A 17,951-nucleotide genomic window follows, 5' to 3' on the forward strand; every position below is an offset into this window, starting at 1 on the left:
ATAAAAGAAACGCAGCTATAATATACTTCTATATGTTTATGTTATCAAATAAAAGAACAATATGATAAATATTATTGGAAACCGAATGAGGCGTACGTATGTCTCTGTCTCGGCCATAACAGACCAAGTGGTAACCTTATTGAAACCCTCTTGGGACAATGTCCTTTCACGTTACAAAAGCGAAGGCCAAAACATTAAATTACTTTTACAAATACATCTCGTGTGTGGAGAAAAAAAATACAAATGTCGATCGTATTAAATGTGATATGAAATTTAAGGTCTATGTGTGTGCTTAACTTTTTTCCACGTAAATTATTTGTTTCAATTATATCATTTGTCACCTACTTTTCTCCGACATTGACCGAATTTTCAAATGAATTCTCATACTACTTTTCATTAGTTATTAGTATTAAGAAATATACCAACCGGCAAAAAGGCAATAACACACACAACACGTAGGAAGAAAAAAGCGACGTCCAAAATCTTAGTCGAAGATAGTTCAGACCAAAAGAGAGTTAGAAGATGGACTGGAGACAAAAGAGCGTTACAAATATCAATTACTTTGATAATTGATATCTTCTTGGTGTCTTTTGCAGTAAGACATAATGCTATGTTGGTTGCAACTAATTTTTAAAATGCTGTTAGACATAGCCAGTCTTTGAACTTTCTTTTACTAGTAATTAACATCGTTGTGATCAACAAACAGATTACGAAATAGTCTTCGACTACAGTCTTAAAGTTTAAATGCAAAAAAATCTCAACTAATAAAAGATGTTATGTAAGACGGATTTGATGTTATTTATGATCGGTCAATGGTTTACAATTATTTTGCTGGAAAAATGCAACATCAACTTATAATAGTGTTTGGAATCGTATGATCTCATATTTACAATGCAGATTGATCAAGAATATAGGTTTAATTTTGATTATACTATAGTGAAAAAGAAAAACTGAATTAATTGGCTATGGAGTATAAAAAAAATTGACATAATAGATTTGAGACCGTGACATAAGTAGAGATTTTCCCACCTTTACTTTTCTTAAATCCTATTCGTCTTTGATCCGTACTCTGCACACCAATAACATCTCTTACCAAGAATAGTTTTCTCTCAAAGTGTCTATTTAAAAGCTTTGTGTTCAATAGGACAATTTTAATGGTTTATATCTCTGTGTTTTGTATGTACGTCCACGTTCTCCTTTAAAATGATCTTTTCACAACGAATATACTTACAACTACAGGTAAGATTATTATACCCTGTGAATCAAGTTTCCACAAATATGGAAACATGTTATTTGCTAGCTAGATATCTCTGTTGCATATTTTTAATGATTGAATCACAGTTCACAATAGAACGATTACAAAAAAATATCATGCAATCTTTGTAATTTGTATAACAGAAAATATCTATTTTGTAAGACGACGAAAGCTTATAAAGAAGAATAGAAGTGATAGAACAAAATAGTTGAAAGACTTTTAGAAAAAAAAAAAAGGCAGTGCTTGGATTAAAATGAAATTTATACAGTAATTTTTTTCAATGAACATAGATAGATTCGATGCAAAAACAATTTCAAGAACTTTTGCTCTGCATAATAAAAGCTAAACAAAAGTTAGAAAAAAATAATTCTGCAAAGGTTTCATTATTATTCCTCCCTGCAAAGGTTTGTTTTTTCATTATTCCTCTTCGTCTATTGAGTTAAAGTTTTCATTTTAAATATATCCATCAGTTGTTAGCTAAAACTAGTTGTAGTCATTTTAAATTTTCCAAAAGCAATATTTTCTTAAATTAATTAGACAAATTTTCTTAGTTACCATTTTATATATATAACCGTAGAGGCGAATTTCCAATTGTCAATCAATTAATGATACTCAAATACCGTAATGAGTGTTATTAGATCTCCAGGACACCACGAAAATGGCTTCCCCATCGATCAACAATTAGGAAAAAAACTTGTGGAACTATATATATTTAAATTTTTTTCACCGAACTATATATTTAGCCTTTAAAAGCCTGAAGACAAAGTTATATATAGATGGAAGAATCTCTAATTATGTATATAATTAGTAAGTTTTAATATATTTTCCGAATCTTCCCCATCTTAATCCCAATAAAAGTTTTGCTCAAAAAAAAAAAAAAAAAAAAAAAAAAAAATCCCAATAAAATAAGTGATAAGCTTTACAATATAGAAATCTACGTCAAACCTCTTCAATGTTAAAGTCCTTAATCCTTATCACTGTATATGAGAATTTTATGAAATCCCATATTTATATTTCGTAGAAAGTAATAACACAACACCTCTTCTCAACCAGACCAAACCCAAAAGCCAAAACCTCTCAGTTCACTGGCCACGACCGTAATTTGCGCCTCATAGTATGACTTTACAAAGAGAATGCCACTTTGGCTTTTCTAAAATTAAATACTAAATTAACATAAAAGAAATAAATGCCAAATGTTTTAAAAATTAAACACGTTCGTGCAACTAATAACACAATTAATTAAATAAATAAAGAACACAAATTAATTAAACTATTTTTCCACTATTTCTCCAAAACTGTTTTACAAGCTCCTGACAAAACTAAATAAATTATTAAAAAAAAGAAACAAAAAAGCTCATGAACTTAAAAAAAAAAACACCAAAATTTTTCAGTCGCACCATAGATATTTGCTTGATGGTTTCTTCTTCACTCTGATCATCATATTAAGCAACTAATAGATCTAATATTAAATCATCAAAATCACTAAACTTTGAACCAATGTCATTGATACTTGAACTTGTTAAATCATCTCCAATGTTCATAGTTTCACCACTACCCAAGAACATAGCATTGAAGATATCATCATTTTCAGTGAAAACTTGACCCATTGGTTGATCAAATATCGACATCTCCGGTGGTGATTCATTGAAATAGTTGTCGAGAAACGGAGTATCCAAAGGAAATGAATCGTCTGATTCACCTAAACCGGTATTAAACCCGGTATGCCACCATGGTGCATTAGAAATCTCCGGTTCCGGTTTAGCTGATTTAAACGGTTGTTGTACTTGTTGAATCTCTTCGGACCGGAGATTGAGAACCGAAGTAGGAGATGAGAGATGTTGAAAGTCTTCAGTTGATTCAGAACTCGATGTTGTTGTTGTCGTCATCGTCGGGACAACCGGTTCCGGTTCTTCTTCTTCTTCTTCTTCTTCTTGAGGCGGTATAGAGAAATTAGTTAAAGCGTCCGGTCCACGGAGTCTAATAGCGGCGTTATCATAAACCACGGCGGCTTCCTCCGCCGTCTCAAAAGTTCCGAGCCAAATCCTCCGACGTTGCTCTGGATCTCGAATCTCCGCCGCCCATTTTCCCCAAGGCCGTTGTCTAACCCCGCGGAACTTCTTTATCTGGCCGGAGACTGAAACTTTGTTAGGACGTTGACGACTCGACGCCGGAGATTGAGTGTCATCGGAGGAGGAAGAGAGTCTCTTTCTATCCTTCATCGAAACTCCGGTGACGATGTTGTTGCAGCTAGGCTCGACAGTGATCTCGTTAACGAATCTTTTGACTCTCCGGCGAGGAAACAAGAAATCTTCTTCGTCTTCGTCACTTGATGAATCTGTTGCGTCAGGATCGGTATAACAAATACTAACCTTTCTCAATGACTGATCACCGGAAAGTTTTTCCGATGACTTTTTGGTGTATTTAGTCATTGATGTTTTGTGCTCTGTGTACTTCAATGGTCGGAAATCAATATATTCGTCCATTAGTTTTTTTTTATGGACTCTCTCTATATTCGCATCAAAATGAAGAATAAAAAGGAAGAAAAACTTGCAAATCAAGGAAAGTTTCTGGGTTTGTTGAGAGAGATTTCGAGAGAATCAGGAAGAAAAATAAAACAAACTTTGAAGAGATTTTATCACGAGATTTTTTTGATAACAAGTAAAAAGATTTTTTTTGGTGAGAGAGAGATAGAGAGAAAAACGTGTTATGAAACAGTGATTTTATTTAGCGATTTGCAAGTGGAGACCTTCTCAAGCTCACTCTTAAAATCCTCATTTATAGGATCTCTTCGGGGTTTTAGCCGTAATTATTTTATTCATTAAAAAATTACATAATAAATACGAAACCATATAATATACAAAATATTTAATATAATTTGATTTCTTTCCTTGTCGAAGCTGTTTCTTTCCGCTCCTCCACCAGTGGCATTTTTCCGTAATTAATTACAAAATCCAAGGGTAGTTTGGGAAGGGGATAGTTTTAAAAAAATACGGGACGCCGCATTCATGAGAGCAAGTCGCATATTGACACGTGGCGATATTAGATATTTGGCTCCTTCCTGTATGTGCTGAGTCAGCGCGTGGCTTCCAGTCTCGAATTTCGCGATTCATGTCACGTGACCCCCAAGATACCCGGTCCCGGTTTTTTATATTTTTACTTTTTTTTAATCAGTAATACTTCCTCCGTTTCAGTTTAGTTGTCGTTTTAGGATTAAAAATTTGTTTTTTAATAGGTGTCGTTTTAGGTTTTCATTGCACATATTTGGTGAAAATTAATGTTTTGTCATTAATGTTTTAATGTTTTGACCAATGAAAAAATTATAAAATATATTAATAAAGGGTAAAACAAAAAATTTAATGATTTTCTTAATTTGTGTGCAAAAACCTTAAACGACAACTAAAACGAAACGGAGGGAGTAAAAACAAATTTACTATTCCTTCCGTTTCGTTTTAGTTGTCGTTTAAGATTTTTTCACACAAATTAATAAAAGCATTAAATTTTCTATTTTACCATTTATTAATATATTTTATAAAAAATTTCATTGGCCAAAACATTAAAACAGTAGGGATAAAACTGGAATTTTCACCAAATATTTGCATTAAAAACCTAAAACGACAACTATTATGAAACAAAATTTAAATCCTAAAACGACAACTAAACCGAAACGGAGGAACTACTAATACTTCTCAACAAATTTCTTATCCCTCCACTAGCTTTGACCGACATTAGGTAATTAATGATGATTGTTGAGGGTAATTTCGTCTTTCCCGATGCAATTTTTCAACTTGTCACGTACTAATGTTTTTATCTTAATGATTTTTTTTTAACTGCGGGACATAAAATAAATGCGATTTGGTCAAAGTTGTACGTTGTATTCTACAATATACTACTTTTTTCCAAGTTAGAAATCAAATAATTTTAATTTGGGAAAGATGAATATGTGATTGAGGAAGTTATGTATTTATTTCTATATATTAAAATCGATTTAGAGGAAAAATATATTTGAAGAAATATATATATATGGTAGATACATTTTAACAGCTAGAAGTAACGTGGCGAGCAACCTAGGATTTGCCGCCATTTATAATTCGGTGGTGTGGTACGTCTCTAGGCTTTTTTCTGTACTCTTTGTTCCCTCACTCGCTCTTCCACCACTGCTTGCTATGCGTGTTTTGCACGCGCTTCTCAAGTAGTATCTTTTTTTTCGTAAGCAATCTTTTTTTATATTTTGCTTTGTTTTAAAAATAATCTTCTATTATCATTTAGTTGGGGTTTTTACTTGGGTTTAGGGATATCAAAGCTTACTATATCTGTTCCTAATTTTTTGGACTAGAGAAAATATTTTTTCTCTTTGACTGGCAATGAGATTTGATATTGTTTTTTTGTAAACCAAGATAATAGTAGTTCTTTTTCTTTGTTTTTTTAAAAACCCATAATTACTTTGATATGAATGTTTTTTCAATTAAGTTGCTATTTTAATTTCAATTTTAATTTTTACTCTCTCTATTTCATATTTAGTGTCATTTTAGAATCGTGTTTGTTTCCCTAAAAAATATGTGATGTGATTTTTAAACCAAATTTCCAATCTACTGAAAAGTGAAAACTAATTATCTTTCAATTTAAGTCATTAAATTAATTGGTACTGACATATTAAATAGGAAAAATTCATTTAACGAATTTGTAAAAGACTTTTTATTGCTCAGTTGATTCTATTACACGCTAAAAATAAACCATACATATTAAGAGAGAAAATGTGTCAAAAGAGTTGTAAAAGCTAGTTTACATGCATAGAACTTAAAACAAAATACAAACTCAATGCATGTACATAAATTAAAAAATTAAAAGACATAATTTAGCCAAAAGCAAAACTAGTCTAAATTAACATAGATGCATGATTTATAACATATAAACATCTTCATATCATCAATCGGTTTCAAACTACATATGATATGAAGCATTGTGCAAAAGACTCTCTTTTTTTTTTTTTTTTTTTTTTGTCATCTGTAATTAAAATAGTACTCAAAAGAGCCATTCTTGTGGAATGTTGTTTACATAAGTGATATGAAGCGGTTCCGTACGAATTTTTCGTGCCAGATTATCCGCTTTTGCATTTGCACAACGAGAAATTAAAGATAAAGAGAAGGTAGAGAACTCTTCCTTGTCGCTCTGAAATTCCTCCAGATACACTGAGAAGGCCGGCCATTCGGTTGGGGAAGACACCATCTTCACTAGGTCAGAACAGTCTGTAAGGAATGCTACCTCTTGATTATCTGCACCAATCATACACTTCATCGCCCAAAGGAGGGCTTCGAATTCGGCATGTAGCGGAGATAGGCTTCTACGGAGGTTGGCAGCTCCCATTGTTGATGGCTCACCGTTTGATGGTGTACAAAACCACCCTATCCCGGAAAACTTGTCGCTGTCTTTCCAGGATCCATCCACAAAACAACGGTATCCTGTAAAATCCGAATCTAGGGACACCCCCCTCGTTTGAGGCCGATTTGGAAATTCCACTGAAGCCTGAGTTTCAGTATGAAGCTCCACCTGAGCTGAGTGCCACAGTTGTGCCTCTCTTTCCGCTAACCGTAAAACCTCTAACGGATCGTTATCCACATTTTCAAACAATTTTTCATTCCGTGCTTTCCAAATATACCAAATAATCCAAGGAAAAGCTATAGAATCAAACTCCGATGGTATTCTCCAAAATAAATGATCCAAGTTTGCAAAAATAGAATCTGTGGGAAAAGTCCCCATAACCGTAGGAATCTGAGAAAGTGCCCAAACCTGTCTTGCAGGATGGCACTGGTGCAAAAGACTCTCTCTTTAAACTTATCTTGATCACCGTTTATCCATTCTTCACTTTTTAAACTAGAAGACTATCTCATTGAACTCATGTTTTTGCATTAACTGTACCTATGTACTACCACTAATAAAAAAAAAAAAAAAAATTGTCGACTTAACTGACCAAAATACAATTATAAAGTGTTGAAGGTATATATAAGAAATAATATAGTAATGGTTAAAAAAAACAAATTTAAGATGGTATTTAAGGTGTTTTTTTTATTGAGTTATATCATTCATAAATCCACTACGTTTAAACGATTGAAATAAATCGTTTGGTTTTATAGGGTTTATTTAGGTTTTAAGACAAATAAATCATTTTGTTGAAAGCCGTTTAAAATTCTAAAATAAAATTTAAGCTTTTATAATGATTTCGAAAGTTGAGTAGGCTTTACCAAATTTAGTTTATTAATTACTAACTTGCTTTGTTTTTTTCTTAATACATCTTGAGTTGTGAAAACGCTAGTTTTATGTGCATATGGTACGGTAAACCCCTTTATCATTTTTGATGAATACAAAACTATACATGCATTGAAATTGCATTTTTCTTGGTCCTTTATTTTGGAGAACTCAATTATTCTATAATTAAGACCTAAGAATCAAAGAAAATGATAGATTTGAAGATGAAAGTCCACCAATGTCGAAACTAGCCGAAAGCAAACAGAGATATATGACTACTAGAAGTCAATCCTAACTTCCTGAAGAACGGATGGTCAAACCGGTTTTTCTGTTCTGAATTTTAGTGACAAAGTAGAAATTCAGAATATTTCACTAATTTGTCACAAATCCAGAACAATTAAGATTGAAAAATTATATCAAATAATGAATTATTGAATGAACAGACTACCACAAAAACTATTACGGGAATAATGTCTAATACGGTAAAACCATCGCAAAATTAACTAAAAATATGTCTTTCCAAAAGTTTTTCTCGTTTACTATTATTTTTATGTCAAAATTTCACGAGATTGCAGAACACAAAAAAACTTATCTCTACTGTTAAAGATCTAAGCATAGATTATTTGCCAGGTACTTGCATATTTGTTACCATTGATAAGTTCGCATAAATCTTTAATTAAGAAACGCTTCATAATTCTAAAGTTCTGGCAAACGTAACTCTACATCAACATTGTGCAAGATTGGTTACATACTCCAATATCTTTACTTGAGACTACTTGCTAAATAGTGCATATAACAATGAGATTAGGAAAAAGGATGTGAGATAGTTTTATGACTTTAAAGGAGTGAATTTCATATGGCATTGAAGATTTTCAAAGGAATAAATAAGATCTATGTGGCAATCAAGATCTCTTATACATTCTTACTCGTTAGAGCATGTGCAATGAGAGTCTCTTACAAAAGTCTCTCACATATAAAAATATTAATAAAATAATCATTATTATTATTTAAATATAAGAGTCTCTAAAAAGTAGAGAAAGTCTCTCATAGTCTTTCTCCATTTTTTGAAAGACTTTTGTATTTAAATAAAAATATTGATTGTTTTATTAATATTTTTGTATTTGAGAGACTATGGTAAGAGATTCTAATTGCACATATTCTTAGATATTCTAAACTTTGTTTCGCCTAGTTCGCATAGATCTTTTTTTTTCTGCATCTTAAATCAATAACATTAGTTCTACACTATTTTTTTTATTTTCTTAGTTTAAAAAGTATATCTCTTTATAATGGTAAAACCGTAAAGCTGTATAATTTCGATCATGATAGTAGTCCCTTTTCTCGAAAGTATATATTCCAATAAAAGGAGATCGATAACTCCTTTTTCCTGTTTCTCAATTTACATTTCACTCTTGAAATTATATTTCCTTCTATATATCAGAACTTTGTATATCAATATTCTGTCAAAAAAAAAAAGCTTTGTAGGACACCGTTAATAAAAAAAAAAGTGAAAACAGGGACGTAGGCAATATGAAGCATGCACGTGGGCCCCAAAATCAGAGTGAGATAGCTTTGACCACACAAAATAGACGCATAGGTGACCGTGACTAGGTGTAACGCATCCTCACACCTTTTATGTTTTCCATTTTTACATTCTTCCGTTTGGAAAGAAAACAATTTTTGTTTTCATGTTCATTACTATAAATTTATTAAACAGAAAGTTAGGAGTTTAAAAATTTATGAAATTTGAAGTCTAGGTACTTAGGGATTATTACGGATTTTGTCTTTTTTTATAATGGCATTTATAGATTTTGCCCTATTTTAGATAGTTTATGGATTTTGCCCTTTTTTAACACTTAAAAATGTACGTATTTATGATTTTTTTACAAACAAATGGAACCGACTAAACTCAAACATAACGAATGAAACGCATGTTAAATCATATTTTTGGAGCCTAAAAAATGGCAAAATCTATAAACTATCCAAAAAATGGCAAAATCCATAAATGCCATTATAAAAAAAGGCAAAATCCATAATTAATTCTAAGTAAATTAGATCGAATTACCAGATTATTAAAATTTGTTTTTTTTTCGTCACACTTTCATCGGTGTTAAATGTGACACTTTGACACATCGCTTTCTATGTGAAATCTTCAAATATAAGGAATCACGTTATTTCTTTATTTTGTGTCTATGTTCTTTAACGTTTGGTAACCCCCAATAATTGCATGTTTCGCCACAAATAAATAGTTGAAGTCAATGAAAACAACATTCTCTATAGTTTAAAACTTAGCAACAAAATAAAATGAACGACTTGCTGATTATCTGCTACCGCAAATTTGACATTACACTTCGAAACATCGCATGCACTTTAAACGAAAATCGACCGCATCTGCATCTAAATTCCCACATATGTGGTTCGTTGGATCCTCGTAGATTGTCGGGAAGTTCGAAACTCTCTCTTTAACTCGCAAACTCTAATTGATTCCGCTTCCTTAGTTAATGCTTGGTTTGTTGTTTTGATGATATGGTTTGCTCAGTTGGTTCTTTCCCACTTTTTGTATTGGGCTGAAAGCACAGTAAAATATGTGTAGATAAAACTGTCATCAAACGATCATATATCATATCAAACATAATCCACATAAAACATGAACGGAGAGAAACCTTAGCTGATTCTAAATATATAGTAGACTTAGTAGTGACTTAAATAAATCGAATAGCATGTTATTCGTGTCTTATATGATAAACGAGTTTCTTAAATCTCATATTTAGAGAATAATGTGTAAATGAATCGAACTCATTTGTCACGTACTTGCCCAAGTCAGTGATATATACAATAGATCTAATTAGCACGTACAATGCCACTTGTTGGTTCGAATTCGTCCACTTGTCCCATAATATTCAGGTTGAAGTTAACACATTATTGGTTAATTAATTGAAAAAAACAAACACACAATGAAAAAAAGAGGCGCGTGGGAACGCGTGAGGAGAAGAAAAATGTTGAAGATCCAATGTGAGAAGAGAGAGACATGGAGAATCCTTTGGATTGGCAAAGACAAACCCCAAGGTTTAGTGCAGTGTTCTTCTCCATTGAGCCAAGTGACCAATAATCCCATTTAAATGATTATATATATATATATATATATATACATATTTATATGTGTCGATTATAACGACAATTAAGTAAATACAAGGAAATTTAGACAAACTGAATCTTGCTTGGCCTTCATCGATAAACACAAAGTTATGTGTAAACTTACGATTAATTTGTTTCTTGTAATCACGTTTTCCAACCATATGATTATTAGCTTAACTAATTAATAACGTTACATTCGAAAAATTCATTAATTCTCACCTGTCCATTAATCTCTTTCGTTTGCTAATAATGGATCCTACTTTTTTTTTACGATAGTAATATTCTCGTACACGGTAAAATAGAAAGAACAAACAAACGATGAAGGATTAATTTCATGAATAATTCAAAAGGTAATTAATGTGAACATCCACTTGGTGTTCAGTAAAATTAGTCAAGACTGGAGAATATAATTCATTGCTCATCAAGTCCAAGATCCTCAAAGATTCTTCCGGATTATATGCATGTTAACATTTTCTATACGTAAACATACTTCTTTTCTTTTTTTAAGTACGTAGGCTTACATACATACAATTTTAAGATACGTACATGCATGTATTATGTATACATAGTAAACATATAGTTTTTTTTTTCTCAATAATTAGCAAGTACCATAAAGAGATAAAATAATGAAAACCTTAAAATCATTCAATCCGATTAGTTTTAGATTCTTCTATTATTGGGTTGAAAATATCGTCCAAGTAGTACGACACATCACACATACGAAGAAAATGTAAACGTCTCCGCGAATTAGTGTAGTGTATGACTTGTTCAAATAATTGGCTGGAAGTGATAATCATAGTACTATCACACATAATTTTTTATACCATTCTTTAATTATGATCCTTAAAAACCAGGGTTATTGATTTCAGCACCAAGGTTACGTTGTTTTGTCTCAAAAATTGGTGATTAGAAAATGAGGGTTGTGATTAAATCTTTTTCGAATAAATAAAGTAATCAACAATTTTTAGACCGTGAATTGTGTCGTATCTGACGTCAAGATCATCGAATTATTAAAATTATTACTGCCAATGCCAAGAAGTTCCATTATTTACCATAATTAAAAAAAAAAACTATTTTAATCAGAATATTTAACACGGTGTTATAGTGATAATCAAGGCCAGCTCAAAATCCAACAATCTATATATACATTTTTGGAGTACACTTAGCAAATAAATCCTGGAGTTGAGAAGTATTTACAAGGAATGCCATTGGTGGGTCGGGTCAATTTAAAGATTTTGCACCGGAAATATTGAAACAGATCTTTCCTTATATTTCTGCAAAATATTTGTTAATATCCAAAACCAAAAACTACATTAAATGGTTGCATTATTGATTAAATTTAATCTATTATTTAATTACCTAAACAACTAACTGGATTTTATACAACTGATCGAAATTTTAGAGTATGTGCATCACTTACTATTAACACATTTTTTTGAAAAACGTTTAATGCTGAAAATATTTAGTTTAGGTTTTGGAAAAAATAATAATTTGAAATCAATTCGACTCAATTTAGCAAAAACTAACAAACAACTAAAACAAAAAAATTTCCAATATAATTCGTAGTTTTAGTTGTTTATAAATTTTAGTTGTTTAATTATAATTCTCTAGATATTCAAAAATTTTAAATTGCCTATTCTCTAGATATTTAGTTGTTTAAAAATTTTGCTGTTTAAATTTAATTGTCTAAAATTTTAGTTGTTTAAAATACTTTTAATTTTACGGGACGGGGTTAGATGGTGGGACGGGTTTGGGTCGATATTAATACGAGATGATATAATACGGGTAAAATCCTAGATATAACAATCAAAATACAATTATATCATCTTAAACACTAAACAAAACAAACAAAATTAACAAAAAAATATAATTTTAATTTTAATTTTTTTAGTTATAAAAAATCGATCCGCGGTGTACCGCGGGATACCTCAAACATAGTAATTGTACACTAAATAATATATAGATATACAAGTTATACATTTAGAAAATTCAAAATATTAGGTCATATATATATAGTTTGTCTACTAAAAAATTACATTATGATTTTTTATTTTTAAATATAGCCCCGCGGTTAAAATCTAGTTGTTAACAAAAACAGATTGGGTCCTAAAATATAGATAGATTTTGTTGGGAATCATGTGCTGAAGCATAAGTGAGCCTCTCCTACAATACAGTCCTCGATTTAATGTGAAAGTACTAGTTTATTTGGGGTCAAGTAATGGGTTGGCCCTTCCCGTTTGGTTAAATTATATCAAAAAATCATTTGAAAACAAAACCAAACTTTTAATCAGTTTTACAGCTTTTATATCAAAGAATCATAACTAAACTTTCATGGAGCACTTTTTTCACACACACACACATATATGTAGTTTTCCAGAAAATATGTATATATATGAGAAAACCAAAATGAAGTAGATTCAGTTTTCTTAAGAAAAGAGGGACATTTGTTGACATAAAAAGAGGATATTTTTAGTGACTGAATAACCTATGGTTGAAATTTACTACATATAATAATTCACATAATAATAAAAACATGACATTTAGGGGTTATTACGGATTTATGGCTTTTTTGGGTCCAAACTTTCAATATGGGAACTAGTTACCCAGTCTTACAATATTAGGTATTTTCTAACTAAGGAAAAGACTTTTTTACCCCTGTATTCTCTATCTCTTTCTCCTTCTTCTCCCAAACCACAGCCACCGTTTCTTCTCTTCCCTGTATTTTCCGATCAACACTTCTACGTTAAATCCATCACCTTTAACTTCATCGACACCATCGATAAACACTAAACATCTCCACCAACAACATCATATCAGAGCTCCGATGAATTCAATAATTAATTGTGTTTTGAATAAACAAAACTAAACCCTAAGGGATAGTATCTAGTAAACCCAAGGGCTCCTATTGCAGATCCTGGAAAAATCGCGACTAGAACTGTTGGTGATAGCTCCTATCTTCTTCTTTTTTGAACAAACAGCTCTGTTTTTCTTTCCTCATAATAATCCGAACGAACAAACCAAGCTCTGTTAAACAATCTTAACTCTAACCTATGATCGATTTCATTAGTTTAATTATCGCTGGAGATATATTATTATCATCGGCCATCGGCCATCGCAGGAATTGAAAAGAGAGAGAAAATTGTCGTCATGATTTTGGCTGTCACAATCGACAATGTGATAAGGGTCATTTTCGTCTTTTTATCATCTCATAAATGCCTAAAAACCTAAGTCCAGACTATCAAACCTGAATTCGTAAGAAGTTGGTGGGAAAGTACCAATCCGGTAATTAATTCTGACATTTATATAAGAACGTAAAAATGTGAGCATGTCTATTAGTTCGTGTAAGGCAAATGGATAAGTCCTTCACATGTCCATTAGTTGATTAGAGAAGTTCCCTTCTCACGATACTCGTCTCCGCATCACAACGGTTATCTAACTCTCACATCTTTAAATTAAACTCAGAACAATATATATAATAGGGACTACGAAAAAACAGAATTTTATGGAGCCATGCATTTTCATTCGAGACTGGATGGTATATTTTCAAAGTATTAGTATTATTTATATCTGAAAAAGGGTTTTCAATTTTTTTTTTTTTTCATTTTCTAATTGCTAAAACAAACTTCATCGAATAGACTGTTATAACTATATATGATCACCAATATCAGAAAAATTAATATAATTTCATTGCATTTTATTAATGTAAGCAATGTTTTCTTTCAGATTAAACTCCAATTCCTTCGAAATCTATTAAAAATGAAATAAAAATGGCAATTGAAATGGCAGTGGGAAGGTTTTATTCATTTTAATTAGCTGAGCATGCAAAACCAATTTTCAGACGTACCATTAAATGAGAATATGCACATACCACATGTCGAGACCACAAGGATCAAGCTTAAGAATATCTTACAGAAGCTAAATAATTCTTGTCTGAAATCGTGTTTAGCACGATCTATCTTTCTTATGTCATCTGAAATCGGTAAGATATATAGAACGTATACTTGTGATTCTATAGTGCAACGTTATGTCATCAGAAAATTATAGTACTCCCACATATTTTCTCTATATTTTTTAGTTTATCAATCTGTTGATGAATTTCGAAAATTTTAGTGCAATATTCTTTAGTATAATAGAACACAATATATCTTTTTATCGAAGGATCAGAAAAAATTGGGTCCGGATCTCCTGCGGGAATTATTTGGAAGATCCAAAAAGAGTGGTATTTGCTATTTTTAAGGTTTAAATATAATAGTAGGATTATAAACTTGAACTCTTCAAAAAGAGTAGCACATACATACCTTCATTAATTTATACATACGTAAATATACAAAAATATATTATATTATTTTATGTTATGTTTTTGGTGGAACATTCATTCACACCAACTTTCTAATATGCAATTCACATGTTTTGAAAAAATAACATTAGTTGAATACGAATTTCCAATTATTGATTAATTATGTTTGAATATAGAAATGTCGTTTTGAAACTTTTCACATGAAATATTATTATGGTTTTACAAAAATAAATGATGTTAAATTTTTTTTACTTTATCATTTGACTAGGGATAAATTACATATCTCTGATAAAAAAAAAGTTCAATAATTAATTCAGAAAAATATTTATTTTGAAACGAAAAAAAAGATTGTAAAACGATACTAAATCGAAATGGAAGAAATGTAGACGAGAAAACCCAAATATATGTTTACAACTCACCTCCTATTTTAGATACAAGATAAATTCAAGAATAAGACTTCCGTGTAATAAAATATTTGGTACACAATTACACATAATTAAGCTATTTCACGTGGGTTCTACATACACATGTAAGCGATCAACTTCGAGTAAAATTATCGTAAATATATTCAAAGTTTGAAGCTCAACTTCTAATAATTTAAACAATGTAATATGCCTTATTGCTGATCATAATATCCATACGTGTACATATGTGGTTGTAAAAACTTAACACTATGAACACAAATAACGAAAGAAGCAACTAGGAATTCAAATACTCCTAGTATAATTATGCAACGGAGATAGTATTATAAGTAAACAAAAATTAAATTAAGGACAAAGATCCATTCTAGAAAGAAGGGCCACGTTTCAAAACACAGAAGCTTTATCACCATTAATTATGTAAGCATAATTATGTAAAATAAGTGCATGTACGTTGGAATATGTGTAGAGCGTAATCAAAAGCATAAGCTCGCATTTTCATGGGCAAATAAAATGACTAGAGAAAGACACACCTTGTTACTTGTCAAGTTGTCATGACTATGTTTAATATTACAATTGACAAATATCTCACTATCTGAGTAATCAATACTAGTAAAATAAATTTTAGCTATTAGAAATCGAGATCACACTTCGATACATAACAACATGCATATATTTCGAAATTTATTTGGAAAAAAGACCGCTTCCGTAATAAGAAAGGCTTAGAAACATATATATTTAGGTATGAAAGAAAAATTAGAAAAACCTCAACAATAAGAGTTAGATTTTGAAACATATTTAGCCCATATAACAGCTTGGAATACTTTTTAGACATAACGATCATATATTCTTCAGCTGAAAAGTTAATGTGCCGAACCTATTTTATGTAGCAAATGCAAATAACCAATAGGTGGACCACTATTACACCACACACACGTATAAATACACGATTAAACACCATTTCCGGATATCCAATTCCACTCTTACTCGATTTATGTTTTTTTTTTTTTTTTGGAAGAACATTACATTTTAGAAGGTGTGTCTGTTATACTATGTAAACTTTTCTGGGATGTTCTCTTATATTTTATCAGAGATTCTTCGAAAAAAAAATATACTATACTATATGGAAGACACTAACAGACTAGATCTTATGCATAATAATATTTCACAAGATAATAATTTTCAGTTTTAATCACCATTAGTTATCACATTATCATAGAGGATGAGTGATAACGCTTTCCTTGTTTTTACTAAAGTTTTTTTTTCTGGAATATAAAAATTTATGGAATTAATATAAACATATTAAAAATACGTCAGAGTGTCGAGTTTTCCAATGTTAATAAGTAGAGAATGTGTGTAAATATCTTGGACAAGAAGTAAGATGATGGTTAGTACCTTAGTAAAGTAGCACTCAGTCATTCTCATTGACAGTCTTGGTTTAGAAGCAACCGATGTTGGTCTTATAAATGTTATGTTTCTATGCTTTTGTCTTAGACTCTTAGTACTAATTATTACTGTAACTTCTTACACAACTCCCGTAATTAAGCATCATTATCGTATGTATAAGCTACATAAGTTGATTATCTTAATTTATCTTGATGGATATGCAATCATATATTTTCCTTTTCAGGTGACTCTATGAAAAATAAAAAAATATGATATAAAACTGCTAATTTCAAAAAGGTTTAGTTGTCGAAAATATATATGGTATAGAAAATGTAAATACCATATATTTAAAATTTATTGAAATTAGCTATATGTTATAAAAAATTTAATATTTTTTTTGGTCAGTCATTAATTTTTAATATTTGAAAATTTTAGTTATAATTTATACTTCTTCTTTTACAAAACAATAAAACTAAATTTAGTTTCTTATGCATATTAAAATCTAATTCACAATTACAAATATAGCAGTACTATTATAGTTGTGATTAAGCTGTTTTTTTATTGAAATGATAAGGGTTAATTAAAAAAAAATACTTTAAAATTAAAAAAAATTCCAGTTTTTTTAAGAAGAAATTTGAAAATATGAAACAATTTAAAATGGAGAAAATATTTAACTAAACCATGTGTATTAAGATCGAAAACATTTTGAGTGGAAACTGAACAAAACTAGATGTCTCATGTCTGTTACCATTAAAAAATATCGAGAATAATACTTTGGAAAGTCTAAAAGGGCATTAAGCATAAAATTAATATAGAATTAGGTACATATAAATTGCGAAACACTATTAATTAGAGTACTACTACTAAGTAGTGTGTCTCACAGTCACAGCTTAGTAAATTATTTGTTGACATGGCAGACTCAGTCCCATACTCCATAATAGTCACACGTGCGACAACTTCGCATCTCTCTCCACTGACGGTTTCGATTCTGCCACGTCTGATTTCTGACATAGCACGACCGTGGGATCATAATCTAAAGCATTGGTCATTCACTTGTATCAGGAGTCGAATCTAAAAATAGTGCTATTATTATTGAGTTCTAAATTTCTAATAACTTGAGTACAAGAATATCTACATGAACCAGTTATTAATTAGCAATGTATATTTTTTTTTCGCCTATTAATTAGCAATGTACTGGCGTCACATATACATGCATAAATTA

At 30.7% G+C, this 17,951-nt stretch overlaps 1 protein-coding gene across 1 annotated transcript; it reads right to left on the reverse strand.

Moving 5' to 3' along the window:
• Nucleotides 1-2,514: 2,514 nt before the first annotated feature.
• On the reverse strand, nucleotides 2,515-4,184 carry LOC9300311 (ethylene-responsive transcription factor CRF3). Its single transcript, XM_002865921.2, has one exon. It carries the CDS (start codon nucleotides 3,736-3,738, stop codon nucleotides 2,698-2,700), a length of 1,041 nt encoding a protein of 346 aa, XP_002865967.1. The 5' UTR covers nucleotides 3,739-4,184; the 3' UTR covers nucleotides 2,515-2,697.
• Nucleotides 4,185-17,951: the final 13,767 nt, after the last annotated feature.

This window comes from Arabidopsis lyrata, assembly GCF_000004255.2.
Source record: "Arabidopsis lyrata subsp. lyrata unplaced genomic scaffold ARALYscaffold_8, whole genome shotgun sequence".
NCBI lineage: Eukaryota > Viridiplantae > Streptophyta > Magnoliopsida > Brassicales > Brassicaceae > Arabidopsis > Arabidopsis lyrata.

Excerpts from the sequence above, each read along its gene's own strand:
- LOC9300311 (XM_002865921.2), bottom strand. The coding sequence starts at position 3,738 with ATGGACGAATATATTGATTTCCGACCATTGAAGTACACAGAGCACAAA.